The sequence below is a fragment of the Hevea brasiliensis genome, chromosome 14 (assembly GCF_030052815.1).
Source record: "Hevea brasiliensis isolate MT/VB/25A 57/8 chromosome 14, ASM3005281v1, whole genome shotgun sequence".
NCBI lineage: Eukaryota > Viridiplantae > Streptophyta > Magnoliopsida > Malpighiales > Euphorbiaceae > Hevea > Hevea brasiliensis.
This window is the reverse complement of record NC_079506.1, coordinates 91,218,409-91,240,546: the sequence shown is the minus strand read 5'-3', so window position 1 is coordinate 91,240,546 and position 22,138 is coordinate 91,218,409. Positions and strand designations below refer to the sequence as shown.

At 33.9% G+C, this 22,138-nt stretch overlaps 4 protein-coding genes and 2 pseudogenes across 9 annotated transcripts; 3 read left to right on the top strand and 3 right to left on the bottom strand.

Annotated features, from left to right (window-relative positions):
• The first annotated feature begins 39 nt into the window (after nt 1-39).
• LOC131169223 (chalcone isomerase-like protein 2) lies at nt 40-1,437 on the top strand. 2 transcript variants are annotated; one of them, XM_058133906.1, is made up of 5 exons: nt 40-189; nt 304-387; nt 482-637; nt 776-1,002; nt 1,123-1,437. In XM_058133906.1, coding segments are annotated over exons 1-5 (552 nt in total). In that variant the 5' UTR covers nt 40-188; the 3' UTR covers nt 1,207-1,437. The 2 variants fall into 2 exon arrangements, with proteins under 2 accessions (XP_057989889.1, XP_057989890.1); XM_058133907.1 differs by having other exon boundaries at nt 90-189; nt 281-387.
• A 761-nt stretch (nt 1,438-2,198) lies between these two features.
• Nucleotides 2,199-2,761, bottom strand: LOC110633894 (RING-H2 finger protein ATL74-like; annotated as a pseudogene).
• Nucleotides 2,762-3,668: 907 nt separating this feature from the next.
• LOC110633939 (RING-H2 finger protein ATL72-like) lies at nt 3,669-4,861 on the bottom strand (annotated as a pseudogene).
• Nucleotides 4,862-7,379: 2,518 nt separating this feature from the next.
• LOC110633940 (RING-H2 finger protein ATL74) lies at nt 7,380-8,905 on the bottom strand. Its single transcript, XM_058133905.1, has one exon. It carries the CDS (start codon nt 8,235-8,237, stop codon nt 7,626-7,628), a length of 612 nt encoding a protein of 203 aa, XP_057989888.1. The 5' UTR covers nt 8,238-8,905; the 3' UTR covers nt 7,380-7,625.
• A 4,001-nt stretch (nt 8,906-12,906) lies between these two features.
• Nucleotides 12,907-16,913, top strand: LOC110633899 (transcription factor RF2b). Its single transcript, XM_021782721.2, has 4 exons — nt 12,907-13,552; nt 15,030-15,162; nt 15,370-15,454; nt 15,951-16,913. The coding sequence occupies exons 1-4, from the start codon at nt 13,056-13,058 to the stop codon at nt 16,322-16,324; spliced, it is 1,089 nt and encodes a 362-aa protein (XP_021638413.2). The 5' UTR covers nt 12,907-13,055; the 3' UTR covers nt 16,325-16,913.
• A 375-nt stretch (nt 16,914-17,288) lies between these two features.
• LOC110633926 (folate synthesis bifunctional protein, mitochondrial) lies at nt 17,289-21,042 on the top strand. 5 transcript variants are annotated; one of them, XM_058133904.1, is made up of 4 exons: nt 17,289-17,431; nt 17,541-17,643; nt 18,289-18,407; nt 18,682-21,042. In XM_058133904.1, exons 3-4 carry the CDS (start codon nt 18,341-18,343, stop codon nt 20,148-20,150), a joined length of 1,536 nt encoding a protein of 511 aa, XP_057989887.1. In that variant the 5' UTR covers nt 17,289-17,431; nt 17,541-17,643; nt 18,289-18,340; the 3' UTR covers nt 20,151-21,042. The 5 variants fall into 5 exon arrangements, with proteins under 5 accessions (XP_057989887.1, XP_021638459.2, XP_021638460.2 ...); XM_021782767.2 differs by having other exon boundaries at nt 18,286-18,407; XM_021782768.2 differs by lacking the exon at nt 17,289-17,431 and having other exon boundaries at nt 17,439-17,643.
• Nucleotides 21,043-22,138: the final 1,096 nt, after the last annotated feature.

Genomic DNA, 22,138 nt, shown 5'->3' with positions numbered 1-22,138 from the left:
GAATCACAAGCTTCCCAACTTCCACTGCCAACCACCTTAGGTATTACATTGTGAGATTGTTAGCTGAAATAGATTATCCCAATAAAGATGCTTAAGTATATAAACTGTCCTCGTCACTTGTATCTCTGAAAACAATCTTCACTGCTCCTCCTCTTCCCCAAAACATAATCTACACAACGACATTAACCAGTAAGACCTCTCTCTCTCTCTCTCTCTCTCTCTCTCTCTCTCTCCCTCTTTAAGCTTTTTCTTTTACCACATGTACTGAGACAGATACTAGTGTTGTTGGTGTGATTTATGCAGTGAGTTCTGAAGTGGTTATGGTGGATGAAGCCCCTTTTCCTTCACAGATCACTACCTCCAAGCATTTGTCTCTGCTTGGTCATGGTAAATAACTTCATAGTTCTTACCTCCTCATGAATTCCTTTCCTAACTTTATTTTTTTAATGTCACTAATGTATTTCTTGTGGGGTTGGGACAGGAATCACAGACATAGAAATACACTTTCTCCAGATTAAGTTCACAGCAATTGGTGTTTACATTGACCCTGAAATTGTTGGGCATTTGCAAAAATGGAGGGGAAAACCTGGAAATCATCTAGCAGAAGATGATGACTTCTTTGACGCTCTTATTGATGGTAATTAATAGATTTTACTCTGCAACATATATACTGGAAATCTCCACTTCATTGCCATCCCTAATATATATCATGGACCATAGACAATTTTGCATGACCCATTGAACTATATATATATTTTTCCAATTATAAGTGCAGCTCCTGTGGACAAGTTGATAAGGGTTGTGGTGATCAAGGAAATTAAAGGATCCCAATATGGGGTGCAGCTAGAGAGTGCTGTGAGAGACAGATTGGCAGCAGATGATAAATATGAAGAGGAGGAGGAAGAAGCCTTGGAGAAAATTGTTGAATTTTTCCAGTCCAAATACCTCAAGAAACACTCTGTTATAACATATCAATTTTCAGTTTCTCCACCTGCTGCTGAGGTAAAACTATGTCCCAATTCACAGCTTCAGCTTGTATTGATTCGTTAACAGGGACCAATGATGTGCTTTGTTAGGAAGGCAGGTAGTAATACCTTTCCATGAATTTGCTAATGTGAACAGATTGTATTTAGCACAGAAGGGAAAGAGGAAGCAAAGATGAAGGTGGAGAATAAAAATGTTGTGGAGATGATCAAGAGATGGTAGTTGGGTGGAACTAGGGGGGTGTCTGCCACAACCATTTCCTCCCTGGCCAGTAACCTTTCCACCCATTTGTCTAAATGAAAATGAGCTTTCTGGGTTGATTTTGTTTGTGTGCTTGGGAATTGGGATCGATCAAAGTTTGTACCTTTTTACTTCACATGTGCGGTGAGCCTCCTTCTCGTGCTTATGCATCTCCCTCAATAAAATTCCGTCCATTTTAAGACTCTTTTTAAAGTTTCAGCTTTTTTATTTTTTCGAATTGGGCCATCAACATAGTATATCCAATCCATCCACAAACTCTGCTGGTGTTTGTACATTGGCCCAATTTTATTTGTGTGGCATGCAAAATGGGAAATATATACATATATCTTTAAAAAGTGAAAAGAGGTAGAAAAGTGGAGGTCCAATGGTGAATGATGCTAAAAATCAAGTCTCAATCATGGCAGATAAGTCCACATGACTTATCAGACAAATGTATAGAGTAAAGGTAGTGCAATGAATGAATTTTCCTAATCATGGACCTACTGGACCCATCAAAGATTTGAATAACTAAATAAATAAATAAAAGGAAGAGAAGAAAAAAAAATATAAAAACATGATTCCCTGTGTTTCCATATGCTTCTACTCCAGAATGTCCCATCAAATCAAATAGGGAAAATGTAGATATAAATTAAGATGCCTTATCTTGAGATTTAATTTTTTAATTATAATAAATTTTATATGAAAAGGATATTATTGAATATCCACACTACTTTCTTTTTAAAATATCTCAGTCAAATTTTTTAGATAATATGTTTATATAATTTCAATTCTCTTTTGATTAAAAAGATATCTTAATTAAATTTTTAACAATTAAAAGAAAGTCTTACATATATAATCTCAGTTTTCTTTTAATTAAATGTATTTTGAACTATATATATAAAGACTTGAGCGTAACAAAATTTTGAGGCACGGTCAAGCGTCCTAACACAAAGTGGAATATCGTCCCATGGATAAGAAACTTAATTGAAGGCTCCATTTCCATGAATCCTGACCCCAGCAGCTTCTGCACCATCAGAACTTGCTCCTGGTTGTTCAAGCAATGATTGTCTACAAGTTGGGCAAGAGGAATGTGACTCCAACCAAGTATCTATACGTCTTACATGAAACCCATGACTACATTTTGGGCAAACTCTCACTTTCTCAACATCCAAAGAACTCTCCAAGGCAAATTGCACAATCTGTGACTATTATGTGAATCCCTGCAGCTCCCATAAATGACTACAGGGATCTGTCTCAATGCACTCTTTTTAAGCCCAGTTGCTGCTAAACGAGCAGCAGCTTCATCAGGTGTTTCAAAAGCAAACCTTCTGATACATCTTAAGGCACAACGTACTATTGAGTTTAGTCCAAGTGCACATATTAATGCACAAAGCAGAGCTATGATCACCATGTTTGTGTCAAAATTGGCCTCACTAGTGTAGCTGTCACGACTTCTGCTTCCATTTGCTGGTACTGCTGGTGTACTTGATTATGTGTCCAGGAGAAGCCGGTGAGGACGATGAGGAAGACTTACCATTTCTACAAATTATCTTGAATTTTTTGTTTCCTTTATCTATTTCACAAGCACTAGAATACCCTCTTGACCTTATGACATCAGGTATCTAAGTACTCAATCTATTAAAAAAACTAAAAGTAAATATTCATTTGAATGGTTTAGAAATATCTATAATTTTTCTTTCCACGAAATTCTATATATGTGATATAGTCCAGCAAACTTATGCTAAAATAAGTTAGTTAACATGCCATATAAATAAAGACACATTTTCCCTAACTTAATGTCAAAATTTAGATAAAACTTTAATAAATTTCAAATTTCTAGCATATTGTGTAAAAAAGTAGTGGGTTAGATTGTCAAAATACAAAAAAGTTTAGACTACTTTTATAATTAGGGCAATTATAAAAATAAAAAAAAATTGATAATTAATTTTTTAATTATATAAAATTTTATATGGAAAGGATATTATTTCATATTTTTAAACTTTTATTTTTTATCATGATATTGAATATATGCTGTATTTAAAAAAAAATATCTCATTTAAATTTTTATCATTAAAATAATATTTAACATACGCACGTGCGATAATACGTATATATAATCTCAATCGTCAATGAAAATGAAAGTTATATAAACTCGCACTTTGAATGATTGAGATTATATAATTGCTAAGCAGCAATTGTGTGTAAAATCTTTAGCCATAAGAAAACTAAAATTAAAATTAAGTATTCATTTAAATTGTTTATAAATCGCTGCTATTTTTCTGTTCTTAAAATTATAGCGTATTTCTTATTTATTTACATATAATAATCTCTTGATTGTGGTCATTGTTTTTAAATGCCTTATAATTAAATTTAACAACATTTCAAAAGAGCCACTGGGGTGGATGAAAATGAATTTTGAACTATAACAACATATTGAGGTATGGTCAAGCATCTTAATACAAAGTGGAGCATCGTCCCAAGTATTGGAAACTTAATTGAAGGCATCCAAACACTTTATAGCCACTTTTAACCTACCTCATCTGCAACCATAGTCACATCACTTTGAACTGCTGCTCCATTTCCATGAATCCTGATCCCAGCAGCTTCAGTACCAGCTTCTGCACCATCAGAACTTGCTCCTGGTTGTTCAAGCAATGATTGTCTACAAGTTGGGCAAGAGGAATGTGACTCTAACCAAGTATCTATAGATCTTACAAGAAACCCAGGACTACATTTTGGCTAATCTCTCACTTTCTCTCCAAGTCACCATCCAATAACTCTCCATGGCAAATTGTACAATCTGCATGTGGCTATTATGTGAATCCCTGCAGCCCCATAAATGACTACGGGGATCTGTCTCAATGCAGTCTTCTTAAGCCCATTTGCTGCTAAAAGAGCTGCAGCTTCATCAGGTGTCTCAAAATTAAATCAAACCTTCTGCTGCATCATAAGGCACAACGTACTATTGAGTTTAGCTCAAGTGCACTTATTAATGCACAAAGCAGAGCTGCTAAAATGCTCACCATTTTTGTGTCAAAATTGGCCTCGCTAGTGTAGCTGTTGCGACTTCTGCTTCCATTTGCTGGTGCTGCTGGTGTACTTGATTATGTGTCCAGGAGTAGCCGGCAAGGACGATGAGGAAGACTTACCATTTCTACAAATTATCTAGAATTTTTTGTTTTCCATTATCTATTTCACAAGCACTAGAATACCCTCTTGCCCTTATCACATCAGGTGTCTAAGTACTCAATCTATTATCACTCTTATTATCTGAAATACACCTCTTGTATAGAGGGAAATAAAAGAATTTGTTAGCAGGGCAGCTGCTAATATCATTCCATGAATTTCTTAATGTGAACAGGCTGTTTTGTTTAGCACAGAAGGGAAAGAGGAGGCAAAGATGAATGCGGAGAATAAAATGTTGTGGAGATGATCAAGAAATGGTACTTGAGTGGAACTAAGGGGGTGTCAGGCACAACCATATCCTCCTCCCTGGCCAATAAATTTTCTACCCATTTGTCTAAATGAAAATGGACTTTCTGGGTTGTTTTTATTTGTGTTCTTGAGAATTGGGATCAATCAAATTTGTACCTTTTACTTCACATATGAAGTGAGAATCCATGTTATGCTCATTCATCTCCTCGACAAAATTCCATGCATTTTAAGCCTCTTTTCCAAGTTTCAGCTTTTCTTGAATTGGGCTTTAGAAACTGTTTTGTTCTTTGAAATGTAACCCATCAACATCAGCTGGTGTTTGTATATTGGCCCAATTTACATCTGTGGCATGCCAAAAAAAAAAAGGAAGATTTTGTTGTTAAAATAAGGGAATCCTGCTCCATCCAATGAATAAAAAGATAATACAAAATAACAATAATAATAATAAAAGGGAATCTTTCTCCCCTGGTGATGGAATTGAAAAAGGAAAGTTAAATTAGATGTTGGAAGTAAACCCATAAAAGACTGGCTATGAATTTATACTTGACAGGTATAAGATCTCATCACTTTCATATAGAGGCTTTTCCTACCATATATGGCTCTTGGTACTAGAAGTACATGTCGTCCTAGTAGATCTGATCATCCGATTCGGTCCGAATTCAAATTGGCAATTTACAATTGAAAAAGAAAATAAATAAAAATTGAATTAGTCGATTCTAATTTAAAATGATTTTTAATAATAAAAATTGAATTAAGCTGCTGAATCCAACCATCAATTCTATTCCAATATTAAAAGGGTATCGAAATCCATCTTTATATAAAATTTAAAAAAATGAAATTTAAAAATTATTATGGAATGGAAATGAAATTTAATCTTTCGATATCAAAGGGGTGGTCCATATTGATGCACGATACTTAACATCAAGTCTTAATCATGGCAGAGAAGTCCTTGTTACTTATCAGACAAATGTACAGAGAGCAGAGGTAGTGCACTGAATGAATTTTCCTAATCATGGACCTACTAGACCCACCAAAGATTTAAATAAGTAAATAAATAAATAGGAAAAAAAAAATCAAGATTCCCATATGCTTCTACTCCAAAATGCCCCATCAAATCAAGTAGGGAAAAGTAGACTATAAAATAAGCTTCCTTATCTTGATATTATATGATTCTTTGCTTTCAATTTGCTCTTCTCTTTTTTTCCATTTATTTAATGAAATCTCACATGTTATTATTAGCTATTATAATACTTTTGGACTTGAGAACTTGGATTCCACATTCATTTCTTACTTTCAACTTTCTACTTATCCTTTCCAATCTTTCTTATGACTTGGAAAACATTCTTAATGGTTAACACAAACTAAAATTATTCATGTTTTAGATGATTGAGATTATACACTTAGCGATTGTGATTGTGTGTAAAATTCTTGGGCTGCAAAAAAACTAAAATTAAATGTGATATAGTTTAACAAACTTGTGCTAAAATAAGTCAGCTAGCATATCACATAAACAAAGACATTTTCTTTAAATTAGTTTCTAAATTTTGATAAAATATTTATAAATTTCAAATTTCTAATATATTTCTGTAAAAATAAGTTGTAGATTAGATCATCAAAATACACAAAAGTTTAGATTGTTTTTATAATAAGGATAATTATAAAAATAAAAAAAAAAATTGATAAAAGTTATTTTGTTAACTCCGCCTAAGTAGTTTACGCTTAACCGGTCCTAAGCCCGGATAAAGGAGGAGGGTTGCAGTAGGTGACAACCAGCATAAAAATTTCGTTACACCCTATGATATGGATTCAAAAGATATAAAAGTTATTTTGTTAAAGTTTTAATTATATTAAATTTTATATGAAAATAATATTATTTCATTAAATAAATAATATTTCTTTTTAATTAAAAAGATATCCCACTTAAAGTTTTTATAATTAAAAGAATTTTTTACATAGCGCGATAAGATATGTGTATAATCTCGGTAATCAATAGAAGCGAGAGTTATATGAAACTTATAATTTAAATGATTGAAATTATACATTTACCAATTGTGTGTAAAATTCTTAGGCTGAAAGTAAATGAAAATTAAATATTAATTTTAAAAGTCTATAAATTGTTATAATTTTTCTTTTCTCAAAATTTTATGTATTTTTATTAATTTGTACATAATAGCATCGATCACAATTTGAGGGTGATCATTATTTTTTGAAAGTCTTAAAATTAAATTGAACAACATTTGAAAAGAACAATTAGGGTAGATGAAAATGAATTTTGAACCATATGTAAAGATTTGAGGATGACAACATATTGAGGTAATGGTCAAGCATCTCAGCACAAAGTGGGATATCGTCCCAAGTATAAGAAAATTGAAGGCATCCAAACACTTTATTGTCACTTTGGGTTAAGAACAGAATCGCCACATGGGTGGCACATGCCCACCTAAGTATATGATAGGTTCTAAGTTTATGGCTCTATGCTAAAATCAACTCCCTTTAATAATTAAACTTTCAGACTAAATTATTGTCTAAAATATGCAATATTTTTATCCAACTCAGTTCATTATAAGCTCAAATAAAGGAGAGGATTTGCTACAGGTGACGATTAATATAAAAATTTCACCAGGCCTTATGACGTAGGTTCAAATGTCTTACATTTATAATTAATTAAATTTAAATAATAAAAATAAAAAATATTAATATTTGGATTTTGCTATAGAAAATTTAACACAAACAAAGAACAAACCTACTAGTTAAATAAGCACCATTTCCTTCACCCATTAAACATGTACAAACAAAGATTTCCCTTAGAAACCTCTATAAGAACACATAATTACATCAAACAACTCAACATTTGAAGAATAATGTATACATTAATTATTAATGGAATGAAGAAGATGAAGGAGAACCCAGTTTCCCCCTCTCCTTTTTTGATGTAGTTTGGTGTTAAAACCCTGCTCAAAGCAGAATCAACCTACCTCGTCTGCAGCCATTGTCACATCACTTTGAACTGCTGCTCCATTTCCATGAATCCTGATCCCAGCAGCATCAGTACCAGCTTCCGCACCATCAGAACTTGCTCCTGGTTGTTCAAGCAATGATTGTCTACAAGTTGGGCAAGAGGAATGTGACTCCAACCAAGTATCTATACATCTTACATGAAACCCATGACTACATCTTGGCAAAACTCTCACTTTGTCACCATCCAAGAACTCTCCAAGGCAAATTGCACAGTCTGTGGCTATTATGTGAATCCCTGCAGCCCCATAAATGACTACTGGGATCTGTCTCAATGCACTCTTTTTAAGCCCAGTTGCTGCTAAACGAGCGGCAGCTTCGTCAGGAGTCTCATCAAAAGCAAACCTTCTGCTACATCTTAAGGCACAACGCACTATTGAGTTTAGTCCAAGTGCACATATTAATGCACAAAGCAGAGCTGCTAAAATGATCACCATGTTTGTGTCAAAATTGGCCTCGCTACTGTAGCTGTTGCGGCTTCCGCTTCCATTTGCTGGTGCTGCTGGTGTACTTGGTTCTGTATTGAGGAGCAGCCGGTGAGGACGATGAGGAAGAGTTGCCATTTCTGCAGATTATTTTGAATTTTACTGGAATACCCTCTTGGTCTTATGCAACTGCTTTAGAGCTTCTCTGGTGAACTTATGCAAATAAGCTGGAGGTAGACTTCATTGCTCCAAGACTTCTTGGGATCAAATCGAACCACAAAGGGAAATGAAAGCAAAGAGTTCATTCCAATTGTGCTGTACAGGCTTGCAATGGAGGATTTTTATTTATTTCTTTTTCCTTTTAAAGACGAGAGAATTGATGGATTTTGATGCTTCAAGAGAGAGATGAAAAGGGGAAGCAGAAAAGTGTTACCTTTGTGGTTTCTTGCTTTTGGTTGTTGATGATCTGCTTTTAAGCAGAGACTGACAGAGATGAACCTTTTAGTTATTGGGCAAAAGAACAAGAAAAAAGCATCCTTCTGAGCACTAAAATAAGGTAAGAGATTAAACCCAATTTAAGAATCAAGAACAGGAATGAGATTCTCAGGCTTGTAATTAAGGTCTCCAACAAGAAGGATAATATGGATTAAAAGAAGTCTGAGCTGGGTGCTAATTATCTGCAAGAAAGAGATGGGAGAAGGCTTAATAGTTGTGAAAAGTATAATAGCAGAGAGTTGTTAAAAGTGGGTGTAGTCTTTGGATATGGGTAAGGACACTGGAATACAGATGAGAAAAATGATAAAGATACCAAATGAAAGAAAGGTGCTGTCGTTGGTGTCTTTTCACTTCATTATTGTTGAGCGGGAGATATGACATTCACAGCGTTAAAGGATTAAAAAAAATTAAAAATATATATATACTTGAAAAGTAATTGCGTTATAAATCAAGTCAATTTGAATTGACATTTAAAAAATATATTTTAAATATATTAATAGGGATGTTAAATATTAATTTAAAGTTAAATTTAATATATTTTAATTATTACGTTTTTAAAATAATTAAATTATTTTTTCAAATTTTATTTTTTACAATATTTAAAATAATTTTTTTTAATCCCACAACTTTAATCCAAAATTATTAGTGCAAAAGAAAAAAGATATGTCAAAATTATAAGTGAGTAAATGTATTATATAAATCATATAGTTTTTTTTTTTCAGGGAATTAGGAAAATAGCCTATTAGAATTAAAATCTGACACTTATTAAATAAATGATATTTTTTTAGACATTAAATCAAACTATATTAAGTGATAATATAATCACATAATTATATTAAAATTTAATTTTTTAATCTTAATTGTACATGGTCAGAGGTCAAATAAACTTTGAGTTAAAGGTTAAACTTTTGAAGAACGAAGAAGAAAGAAAAAGGTGAGTGAGAATATTTATTGATTTTATGGTACAAGATCCCAACTAATCACAATTAGATGTTTAAAAAATTATGCTTATATTCTAAAGCACCATATCCTCCTTCCACTCTTTTCATTCTTTCCTTTAATCAAAAGGTGAAGTAATTCTGTCCATTGTTAGATGCTCTGATTTTGCTCTACATTTGTACAACATTAGATCACAAGTCATTTGATTAGATTTCACCATTTCTTTTAATTCAACCCATCACTTCGTTCTGTGTATGATAATTGATTAAAATAATATAAATTTGAATTTAAATTTATTAATTTATTTTAAAGCAAAAAAATATGACTATTTAGTATGACGGTCACAGCTCCCTTAAGCTTGCGGCTCGAGATTATCATCGAACTCGAGATGACATTCCATGAGATAAATTACTGGACAACCAGCCGCCGACTCTCAGGAGCACTCCTAAGCAGAGACAATATTTAGTCTTTAAATGCTGGTGCGGAGAGTTAAAACTGGGGTGGGACATGACATTCTCATCAGGTTAACCACTAGGTTACTATGTTCGATGATAATTTAAATTTATTAAGCGAGTGATATATTTTTATCACTAAATCAAATGAAGTTAGATGATAATTGATAATTGGTCTTACTATTACCAAGAATTTGGACTTTTTTTGTTATTTTTTATTAATTTTATAATTCATTCAATCTAAACCTTTTATATATATATATGAAGCTACAAACAATCTTAAATTTAGTCATATTAATATATACTAAAAATGACATCTTACAAAGTTGAAAGCACATTGGTTGGTTCCCCACTTTCTAGTGTGATATCAACCAGGATAAAAAGTGCTACTATAGTCCCTTAGTGATTTGAGTGAATGTAGAACTAAAGCCCACAAAAAAAAAAAAAAAAAACCAAGTTTTTGCAATTATAATACTATTGTAATATTTAATTATTTTTAGCTTAATAATATTGAAATTGCCTCTTAATTTATATAATTACAAATTTTAATTTGAATCAACTATACTAAAGTGATGATTCAGTGGTACTCTTTATTCATATTTTGTTATATGTAATGCCTAAAAATATGTTGGTTTCGATTCAAATTTCGAATTGAGCCGATTCTAGTTTGAATTGGTTCAAATTCAAAGAGAATGAAACTATAACTTGTTGAAGCAGTGGGTGTAAAATAGGTTTTAAAACATTATGAATCACTATCTTTAAAGTATTAATTGCTCCACTAGATTGTTGTAAGGTTATGAAAATATACCTTTAAGATACAACAAAATCTGAAATCTGCAGACAGCAACTACTGAAAATTTTTCTTAAAAATTCTTTATACGAACCGCATTTAGAGAGACTAAAAGAGAAGAAGAAGAAGAAGAAGAACGAGAAATAGAAGTAATATATATTTAAATTGAAAAATTCATCAATATTTATAAAAAATGAAAAGTCATGGTACCGACACATTTGTCTATCTCCAATAGAAACAACTATTTATATAATAACACCTATACAAACAGTTGTGATTTTATATAAAACAGACATTTCTATTCATTAACAGACATGTCTATTTATTAATAAACACGTATATAAAAAGTTGTGACTTTTTATATAAAATATAAATATTTGTTTATTAACAAATACTTTATACAAACAGTTGCGACTATTTATATTGAATTGACATGTCTGTTTATTAACAGACATATCTATTTATTAATAAACACATTTATTTATAATTTTTTACTTATGAGAATTAAAATAAAATAATTATTTTATTTTACACACATATATACCAAATACCACAATAAAATTATATATATATATATTTTACTTATTTCTTTTTATATATATTTTCATAATATAAAAATTATCATTTTTTATTTTATTTAACATACTAATTATTTATAATATAATTAATTCCTATGACACTGATTTCAGGCCAATTCAAGGTCTGAAATTATTAACCCCATCCAATTCTGAATTTGACTTGAGCCGATTTCGATTCCATACACAAATCGAATGGGCCCGTGGCTCGTTCTACCCATAAAATATCCATGAAAGTAGTATTATGAGAAGCAACGGAGCGCCCACATGGATCGGAGACAGATGGATCATTCATGTGGAAAAGGCAAGTTCCCTCCCTCGTAGGTCCACATTTGTAGAGTCCTATGGACACACAATCCTTATCTTGTAGAGCCTAAAACTCATAGCCCACAACCCTTGTCCCCTAGCATTGACTAACCCCATACTAAGAGTTCCATCACACTCCCAACTTTCACCTAATTTGCTTCCCCTGCATTTAAACCCACAGCTTTTATAGGTGAACAAAGGACCTTTTTGTAATTATCATTCAAACCTTAAAATTTATTTTAAAGGTACGCTTTTTTGCATGATTTATTCAAAATAAAGTAGACAATATAGGCGTTTTCAATTTTATCAAATATTAGACACTCAAATTTTTTTAAGAATTATTTATTCAGAATTTCTTAAAAATATAAGCTTGACAGAATAATAAAAGAGTTAAAATATTTCGATCTGATATTCCATTCTTTATTATTTTTTATCTAAATTTTTAAAAAAAATTTATTATTTAATTCTTATGACACATGATGGCTTTATATGCCATCAGCTTCTCAGATAGATAAACAGTAAATTAATTTTAAAATCTCTTATAAATTAATTCAAAGATTTTTAATCAATCACAAATTTTTTACATAGTAAAACTCAAGATCTTTTCTTTTCAAGAAAAAATATTTAATTTCAAAATTTTTTTTATTTTTTTTAATGTTCTGTTAAGTCTATATTTTTAAAGAATTCTGAATGGATAGTTCCTAAGAACGTAGGATTCATCGTGTTCCTACGAGCGCCTTTAAAAGTGAAATATGAGCTTTTAGAGTAATATATTTATTTGAGAGTATTATTTTTTTTTTAGAAAAATATAAAGATTTATTTATTTTTATAAAATAAAAAATTATTTTTATTTTTTAAGAAAACTTTAAATTTTCTTTTTCATAAAATAAGAAAAAAAAACATTCACCGGTCAATAATAAAAAATAATTTTTAATTCAAAAAATTAAAAAATTATCATAAATTTCATAATTAATAAAATAAATTATCATAAAAATATATTAAAACACTTTTTTTTTTACTTTAAAATTTTGTTCATTTGTATTATTCGTTTATTTTATAGCAATTTAATTTTTTTATTATCATAAATAAATATTTTCCTATTATTTTTTATATTTTTTTAAGAAAAATAGTAATTTTATTATTCATATATACATTTGAAGGGATTAATAATATATTGTTACCTTAATTTCTTAGAATCAAAAGAAAATTATTCTTTGGAGAAAATGCCATGAAACGACACCATGTGGTTTCGTCCAAGTCAGATAAGTACAAAGGGTGCTTTCTCATGTGTGATCCCCTGATGTGAACTGGTCACGAGGCTCGTCGACTGGAAGAAGAAGAAGAAGAAGCAGCAGCAACTGGATAGAGAGGGAGAAGAGCGGGAAGAACAAGTACCAAAATGCAGGATCCGCCAAATCCAAACAAAAACCCCAACCCGAAAACTAACCCAACTCCAGAAACCCAAAACTTTCCTCATGGTCAAGGACAACCATTTTCTATCCGGAGTTCTTGTCACCGTCGAGCCCATTCCGAGGTCCATTTCCGTCTTCCTGAAGACCTGGATCTTGTCCCGGACCCATTCGAAGGTCCATCCGGAAGCTCCTTCGACGAGCTCGGATCCGAAGATGACCTCTTCTGCACCTATATGGATATTGAAAAGCTCGGATCCAGACCCGATGAAGACCCCTCTAGCCTCAAACCTGACAATGCGGTTCATGGGTCGAGTGGTGGCGGCTGCGGGGTCGACTTGGAGGGAGAGAAGAATGTCCGGCCTAGGCATAGGTATAGCAATTCTGTTGATGGGTCTTCGATTATGGAGTCTATAGAGGCCAAGAAAGCTATGGCTCCTGATAAACTTGCTGAGCTGTGGACTCTGGATCCAAAACGAGCCAAAAGGTTTTGTCTTTATATTTTCACTTCACATTTTGTAAAAGTTATTTTGTTTTGGTTGACTTCTAAATTGTCAACTGGTATCGTTGTTGATGCTGTTATTAATATTATTAAGTGGATGTCGTTGCAATTCTAGATAAAGTTCTTTGCTTTAAAGCGCAAATGGGTGGTGCTCATTTTTGCTTGAGCTGAACAGATTGTGTTTTAGATATGGTACTATGTTCTATAGTCTTATCGCATTATAACTGGGCGTCCTTTATTACGTGTGTCAAAATTGGATTGGTGTTTGGTGGATTTGCTTTGTAATTATATGGTTAAGCTTCTTGGGTCAGACTCTTTCTTCTTTCTGGGGAGGTTATAGTCTTTAAATGTGAAGCCTAGTAGGGATCCATAAATGTTGGTAGGATAAAAAAAGAAGCTGTATGAATTTTGGTGATTTAGAAGCATAATGGATTCTTAATCCAAAGCAGCCTGCCAAAGATCTCTATGTTTCTAAGCAATCTGTCTATTGGTTATTGTGTTCATGATATTATATTAGTAATTAAATCACGGGCATTTTTTTTTTCTGATTTAGTTTGTGAACCTGTGATGTCTTAATTAAGTGCCTTAAACATAGTTTGGTCATTTCTGAAGATGTAGCCCTAAAACTAGTGGAGTGATGGAAATGGATTTGCATATCTAAACCCAACTAATCAGAATTAACGCCTGGTTGAGTTGAGTGTAAAGTTGGATGAGAGCTTTTATGCATGCATGGACTGCTCTATAATGATATGATGGGCTGATGGTAGGTTCTGTCAAGACATCGAAAAAGTGTAATAGACATTTTGGTAATGCCGTCTTCTATGTGGGGTCCAGGAAATTGTATGATGTACTTATCTGATTACCCTCTTGACCTCTGGTTACCCATCTCTGGGGATTGTGCCATATGTTTCATAATCAACATGCATTGGCCAATTAAGCTCCACGGAATAGCTACAATCCTTTTTTTTTTTGTTTTTTCAATTAATCAGAGATCTTCCAATCATACTAATATCTGTAGTTTCAATTATTGATGTTGCCCTACACATGCTACATTTTAGGAAGTAAAAGCCACATAGTTAGCTGCTAGTCTGTGCAGCCTATTAAAAAATATAATCCAGTCATTGAGTGATTGTCAGTCTGCTACCATCAACACGTTTGATTGCATGGCAAATGATTTTTTCAAAAGTTTGAATCGAAAAATAGATTTGCATGAGTGTTTTGTATCGCAATGATCAACGGGAGTTGCAGAATGATTTGTTGAATTATTCTTTTATTTTTTTTTAAATGATTACACTTGTTCCACATATTTATTTTTTGTACTTAGTACGCATTATATTCTTGAAGGTAACTGTTTCTTACAGTTTTTGTTTCATGAATCTGATTCACTTGCACCTAGTGATGGAAATGGCTGTCAGGGCAGTGTACATTCTTTAGCTTTCCTCTAAAACCATAATTTATACAGGATTATTGCAAATCGACAATCTGCTGCTCGGTCAAAAGAGAGGAAAGCCCGTTATATATCAGAACTTGAAAGAAAAGTGCAGACCCTTCAGACAGAAGCAACTACACTTTCTGCACAGCTCACACTATTCCAGGTCTAAAACCATGTTTCATGAAAATAAACCACGTTGATTGTATTAGATCAAAGCTTCATGATTAGCCTTCTATTTCTTTTTTGTTTTATGTTTGTTCTTGTGATCATAGATGCATTTTAGGTTTGAATAAGAGCTGCTAAGTTTTTTATTTTATTTTAATTTTATTTTTTCTAGTGCCATTTATTAATGCTCTTGGTTATTTTTCAGAGAGATACAACAGGTCTGAGTACTGAGAACACTGAGCTTAAGCTTCGCTTACATGCTATGGAACAACAGGCTCAATTACGTGATGGTTCGTTTTAAGCTTTCCTGCTTTAATTTTATTAGCTCGTTCATTGTTGGATGCATCTTTTTGAGAAAGTACTAAGCTGTTGAGGACATAGAGATTGGAGGCTTTGAGGACTGTTCCATGGTTTTTCAACACATGCCAATGATATTCTGAAGTGTAATAAGTATTTTCTGCATGATCTGAAATTAAGTGGTGCTGCTTACTTGGGCCATAAATACTGTCACAATATAATTATTGACTGCTGTTCCATCAATCTGGACCACTTTCTGGGGTTCTGCCACTTGGAATATGAAATTTCTCATTACTACTGGTATACTTGGTGTATGAACTTTCTAGTCTATATTTTCTGATGGAAGACTTCAATATGTTGTGAGGAATAACATATTTCTCTCGCATTTTCTTTCTGACTTAGACATTTCTCCAGTTCTTCATTTGCATTTGATCGTAAGTTTGAAGTTTCTAACGGTTTAAGCTGCTGTGTAACTTTTGTGATATGCAGCTCTGAATGAGGCGCTAAAGAAGGAAGTAGAGAGACTCAAGATTGCCACTGGAGAACTGATGACACCAACAGATACCTATAATTTGGGAATGCACCATGTGCCGTACACCCAATCTTCCTATTTTCTACCCCAGTCACAACCTAGGCAAGTTAACACCCAAAACATGCAAATGCCGCAGTTTCATCTCTTTCAGTCTAACATGCCAATTCCACATCAGCCTATGGGTGCTGCATCTCATTCACATGCCTTCCAGGAGATGTTGCCACAGGATCCTCTTGGGCGATTGCAGGGGCTAGATATTGGTAGCAGAAGCACTCTTCTAGTTAAATCCGAAGGCCCCTCAATTTCGGCTAGTGAAAGCAGCAGTATTTGATTCAAGGTTTTCGCTGGGCTACACTCTGCTCCATCGTATTTGTTGGATTGTTTATAGACTGACCGTATTGACAGACTAAGGTATTCTTTGGAGTTCGATTCTTTACTCTTGAGTGGGATCTTTTGGTTTTTGGCTAACCAGCTTTTTAAGATAAGAGGTTTTCTCTGTGTTGGAATCAAATTTGCATTTCTTGGGGATTAATGAGGCTGGAATAGAAGGTTGTTCCTGTTACAGATGCATCATTTCATACTAGGTGCTCCCATGTTAGATTCTGTTTGTTACCATCCAAAATTTGTATTGCTCAGAACATTGAAATTTTTTTTTATTTGCTCAATAGTTTCAATGGATGATCTCTCTCTCTTCCTTGTATTAGTATTAGCCACTTGTGATGTCGTCTATGACAGTTACTCTGCTATCTTTGCTGATACTTCTTATGAAATGAATAATTCGTAACTCTAGAAATTTTGTTAGGGATAGCATGTAACGTTGCCGGCCCCAGCTACTTTGCAATTAAGGCATAGTAGTTGTTGTTGATTACAGATGACATCGATGCTCGGATTTTTGAATGCAGGAGAATGTTGATTGGCTTGATGGGTTGTCCTATGTGATAATTCCTATGTTTAGTTAAATTGCAATTCTTTGCTTTGTGTTCTCTTTTTTTTTCGGTTAATGGCTTAAACTCAACGTTGGAACCTGGAACCTCTATTGCAACATTGTTTCCAATCATTATTGAGTTCTTGCAATGCACACTGGAGGTGCCTTTTACTGAACTAAGGAAAAGACCAATAAATTATTCTGTTATCCAAAAGCCCATATAAAATCTGAATCATATAAATGTTTAAATACATTTCAAATTTAATTATATATTATTTAAATTTGTTCTAATAAGATCCAATCAACGGGACACTCCAAAATAACTTTTTTTTTTTTTTAATGCTGTGCAAGTGCTTAGTTGAGGGTTGAGGGTGCGACTTTACATTCCTTCTTTGCTTGAATTGGTGCTTAAACGCCGAGTCATATGTTCAGGAATTGTGCGGAACTGTGACAATGACTAATATTGTCGAGTTCTACTGTTGAAAAATAATGACATCCAGTGCAAAATGAGTGGTGAGTCCCACCATTGGAATTCCACTTTCTTAAAAGTGTTCAATCTGAATTGTCTAAAAATTGAATCTTTGAAAGTTTTAACAAAGGTAAATGCTTTTTTCTTACGGAGGCAACCGAAGTCCTGTGGAATATTAGCAGCCTGAGAGAAAGGTGATAAGAGTCAGCTGTTGCCAATTTATGTTCTCCTCTCTCTTCCGTCCAGATTTATAACGGTAAACTTTATATTTCTTGTTGAAATTATCTATGTCTCTTGGTGGTTTTTCTTCTGATATAAAGTGCGTGTCTTTTTGGGTTCTGGGCTTTACATTGGGATTGCACACAACCTGTTCGACACATATCCAATATGAAAGTGTGGAAGCTTCGTCTTTCAATTCCTTTGCACTTGCAACCCCATTCCGATATTTCACTCCCATTCCGATATTTCACTGTCTAATGTTATTCACTGCTAAAACTTTCTTCCGATAAATCGTTGAGAAACTCCAGGTGAAAATATGAGTTATCTTCGGTTTCCAAACTCTATTACAAAATTAGCATTTTGTGTAGGTACATTACTCCATTTCAGTTGTCTATTCATGGAAGAAAGTAGGAAGGATAAAACCTTATTAACTTGTCCCAAGGTACACTTTAGAAGTTCTGCTTCTTCTCTCTTGGAGTCGCGTTGGTAAACAAAGAGCATGCATTTATTTTGAATGCTAATGTAAGCCCAGAATTTGCAACTGAAAATTATTTTAATTAGGGCGCAATTGGTGAGGAGCGTCTTCTAGTTTTTCATGTATGCTATCTATGCAATTGCTTTTCTAGTTACTGAGTTTTATATATTTATTTTTTGCGACATGGCACATTTGATACTGAAGAAGACACAAATTGGATACTGGAAGTGAACTTTGTAACTCTTGAGACCTTTCTGATATGAGCCTTTTCAAACGGCTAATGCCCATTAAACAAGGGCTTTTTGATGCCGTGAAGCTCTTTGGAGGTAAGAATGTTTATTTACTCTTGATGGGCTAAGTTACCTTTTATTGTTTTGTTGTTAGACATTTGATTTGTACTGCGATCAGATACCCACAGGCTAAATGGCATTTGGACAAATTTGGTAGCTTATTTCCTGATCGGTCATGGTTATGTTCTCTAATCTGGTTAATGTTATTAGTTCACCTGTTTGAAATTTTGTCTGGTAAATAAGAATTCTTTTAGTATTGCAAGGGATAACAGTTTTGGTTCTTTGATAGTTGTATCAATATACATTGCAGGATCTTCTTTGTGCTTTCTCCATTCAGCCCCAGATAGTCATGTGGAGCTTCATTCTCAAGAGCAGGAAGTAGTAATTGCTTTAGGAAGCAATGTGGGTGATAGGCTTAGTAATTTTAACCATGCATTGCAGTTGATGAAGAAATCTGGCATCACCATTACTAGACATGGTTGTTTGTATGAGACAGCACCTGCCTATGTGACTGATCAGCCTCACTTTCTTAACTCTGCAGTTAGAGCTGTTACAAAATTTGGTCCACATGAGTTGTTGGGAGTGCTTAAGAAGATTGAAAAGGATATGGGTCGTACTGATGGTATAAGATATGGACCAAGACCAATTGATTTGGATATATTGTTCTATGGAAAGTTTAGGATTAATTCAGATACACTTACAGTCCCTCACGAGAGAATATGGGAGAGACCATTTGTAATGGCCCCATTGATGGATTTACTGGGATCAGATGTTGAGAATGATACTGTTGCTTGCTGGCATTCTTTATCAATACATTCTGGTGGACTTTTTGAATCATGGGAGAAACTGGGTGGTGAATACCTCATTGGGAAGGAAGAGATGAAAAGAGTGCTGCCGATTGGAAATCACTTGTGGGATTGGTCACGAAAGACTTCTGTGATGGGTGTTATTAATTTGACCCCAGATAGTTTTAGTGATGGAGGAAAGTTCCAGTCTGTGGATTCTGTAGTTTCTCATGTCTGCTCGATGATTTCAGATGGGGCGGATATTATTGATTTTGGTGCTCAATCAACAAGACCAATGGCCTCTAGGATATCCCCTCAGGAGGAATTAGATAGACTAATGCCTGTCTTGGAAGCTGTTGTAAAGATACCTGAGATGAATGGAAAGCTCATATCTGTGGACACCTTTTACTCTGAAGTTGCTTTAGAAGCAGTGAAAAATGGAGCTCATCTTGTAAATGATGTATCTGGGGGGCAGTTGGACCCTAACATGACTAAGGTTGTTGCTGGCCTTGAGGTTCCTTATGTCGCAATGCACATGAGAGGAGACCCAACAACAATGCAAAATAGTGAGAACTTGCAATATGATAATGTTTGTAAGCAGGTTGCCTTTGAGTTGTATTCGCAGATTAAAGATGCAGAATTAATAGGTGTCCCAGCATGGAGGATTATCATTGACCCTGGAATTGGATTTTCAAAGAACACTAAGCATAATTTGGATATCCTTATGGGGTTACCAACCATTCGAGCAGAGATTGCAAGGAAAAGCTTGGCCACATCTCATGCTCCCATGCTTATTGGACCTTCCAGAAAGAGATTTTTGGGTGAAATTTGTGCTCGCCCTGCAGCAATTGAAAGAGATCCTGCAACCATTGCTTCTATTGCTGCTGGGATTCTGGGAGGTGCAAACATTGTAAGAGTGCATAATGTTAGAGATAATCTAGATGCTGCAAAGCTATGTGATGCCATGCTGAAACACAAGAGGTCTGCTGCATGATTGTACTAATCGTTGGAGGGGCGTGCCTGAGGCTTAAGGTTTAACAGGCTTAAGTCTTTATCTCTACACTCTCCTCTATTTTTCGATGAGGGTTCTTTGTTGTTGTTGTTGCTTTCTCTTCTCCAATCTCCTCTCTCTCTTGGTTCTCTATTTTCCTTTTTTTCCCGTTCTCCTAACTCTTTCCTTCTCAACTTTTCTTCTGTTTTCTATCCCTGTATTTTCCCCTAAATCTTCTTGTTTGTTTTCCCTTGTTCTTTTTTCCCAAATTGAGTTTTAAGAAACCTATTATATTATTGTCCCTCACTCATAAGGAGATAAAAAGTGACATTCTTTATGTTTTAAATACGTTTCCTAATAAATTTGTCTTCCCTCACTCTTTCTTGCCCTTCGTGGCTTAGTTTTGACTAAAGCTTAGTTTCCTTGCGTGATAGGTAGTTTTGAATTTTCTAGCAAATTTTGTTGCTTTTCACCTCATCTTCAAGGGCGCATGCCTATGCCTTAAGCCTAGGCTCCAAGATCCCTTTATGCCTTGCACCTTTACTAATAGGATAATCATCAGACATTTATTCCTTTGTCTTTGTTTGAAAACGTTGCTTATTTTATATTTCCACCACTCCAATGGTCTGCATCATTCTTATGAGAGTAGAAGACTGATATTGGTGCGGAACAGGATTTGGGGTTCCGTTTACTGCAAATCTGCTGGAGTAGTATCCCATTTTAAGAAGTTATGTTTTAGTTTATATATATGATAGGGTTTGAATTGCTGCACTTCCCTTCTCCCATTTGAGTGATTATGGAATTTAGATGTAAGATTTAATGTTTCCAAATATCCCTGAACTTTAGCTAATAACATTGCAGGAGGGATTATTCTAATATAATCTCCCTTAAACAACTCTCACTATAAAGGAGATGAATCTCAGAATATGTAGATGGAAAAACTTGAACTCGAAATCTTATCATTCTATGGTCCATACTCTTTTAAAGGTAAAGAAAGACAAACTAGACTACCTCCTGATTTGCTAGCCTAGAGGCTACTACTGACAGTATCATGAAATTAATAGTATCTGTAAATAAGAAGATTAAGCAACTAGTTTCTCCAGAAAGGTGGGTATTATTAACCCATGCAACATATCATGTCATCAGGCATCTAAAAATCAAATCATAAGGCACCAGGTATAACTAACTTGTTCCCCTTACAAGGGTTATATGGTGGCCTACACTACCAATTCTACATCACAAATTCACATGGTAGGGTTTGCACCTTAATTTTCTCTTGTGAATTGTACCTTGTGGGAAAGGTCCAAGTGGGGTTGTTTGCGGATGGCCTTAGCAGCCATGTTGTTAACTACCCATTAGACAGTGACTATTCAAAAACCCTTATGGCTATTGTCCTCTGCATGTTGGGGTTTGTTGGTGTCTTTCAACTGGGACTAACAGACAACCCCTTGTGAAGGGCTCTTTCATTTTGATCTCTGACTGACAGCATTTGGATAAAATCCTTCTACCTTTCTGTGGATCTCATTTTGAGTTGGTGCAAGATTGTTCTTCTTATTGTAGCCTCTTTAGGACTTTGATTTCAATCTGCATTGTTTTTTAAAAAAATTATTTAGCTATTTTGGATTCTTATAATTAAAATATGTTAAATTTAAAATTAATTTTAATGGTCTAAATAATATATTTTAGGCTCAAATAATATTCTTCACCCTTTTCTGTTTTCTTACTTTCTTTGCAAATATTCTATGGCTCCATGCTACTAATAGTGCATGGCATTCTCTAGTCTCAATCTTCAATAAAGGAGAATAATTAATTCCACAGTCAAGGTCTAAATCTTGAAATAATTAAGGCATTACCCTTTTTTTTCTTCCTTTTCTTTTCTTCCAATATTTCCATTCCTCCATGATGAGTTTTCTCTGCAACCTATTGAGAAAAATTGTTCCTTTTTGACATTGCCAGTATTTTTTGTTCCCAAGCCGCAAATCTTGACGTTG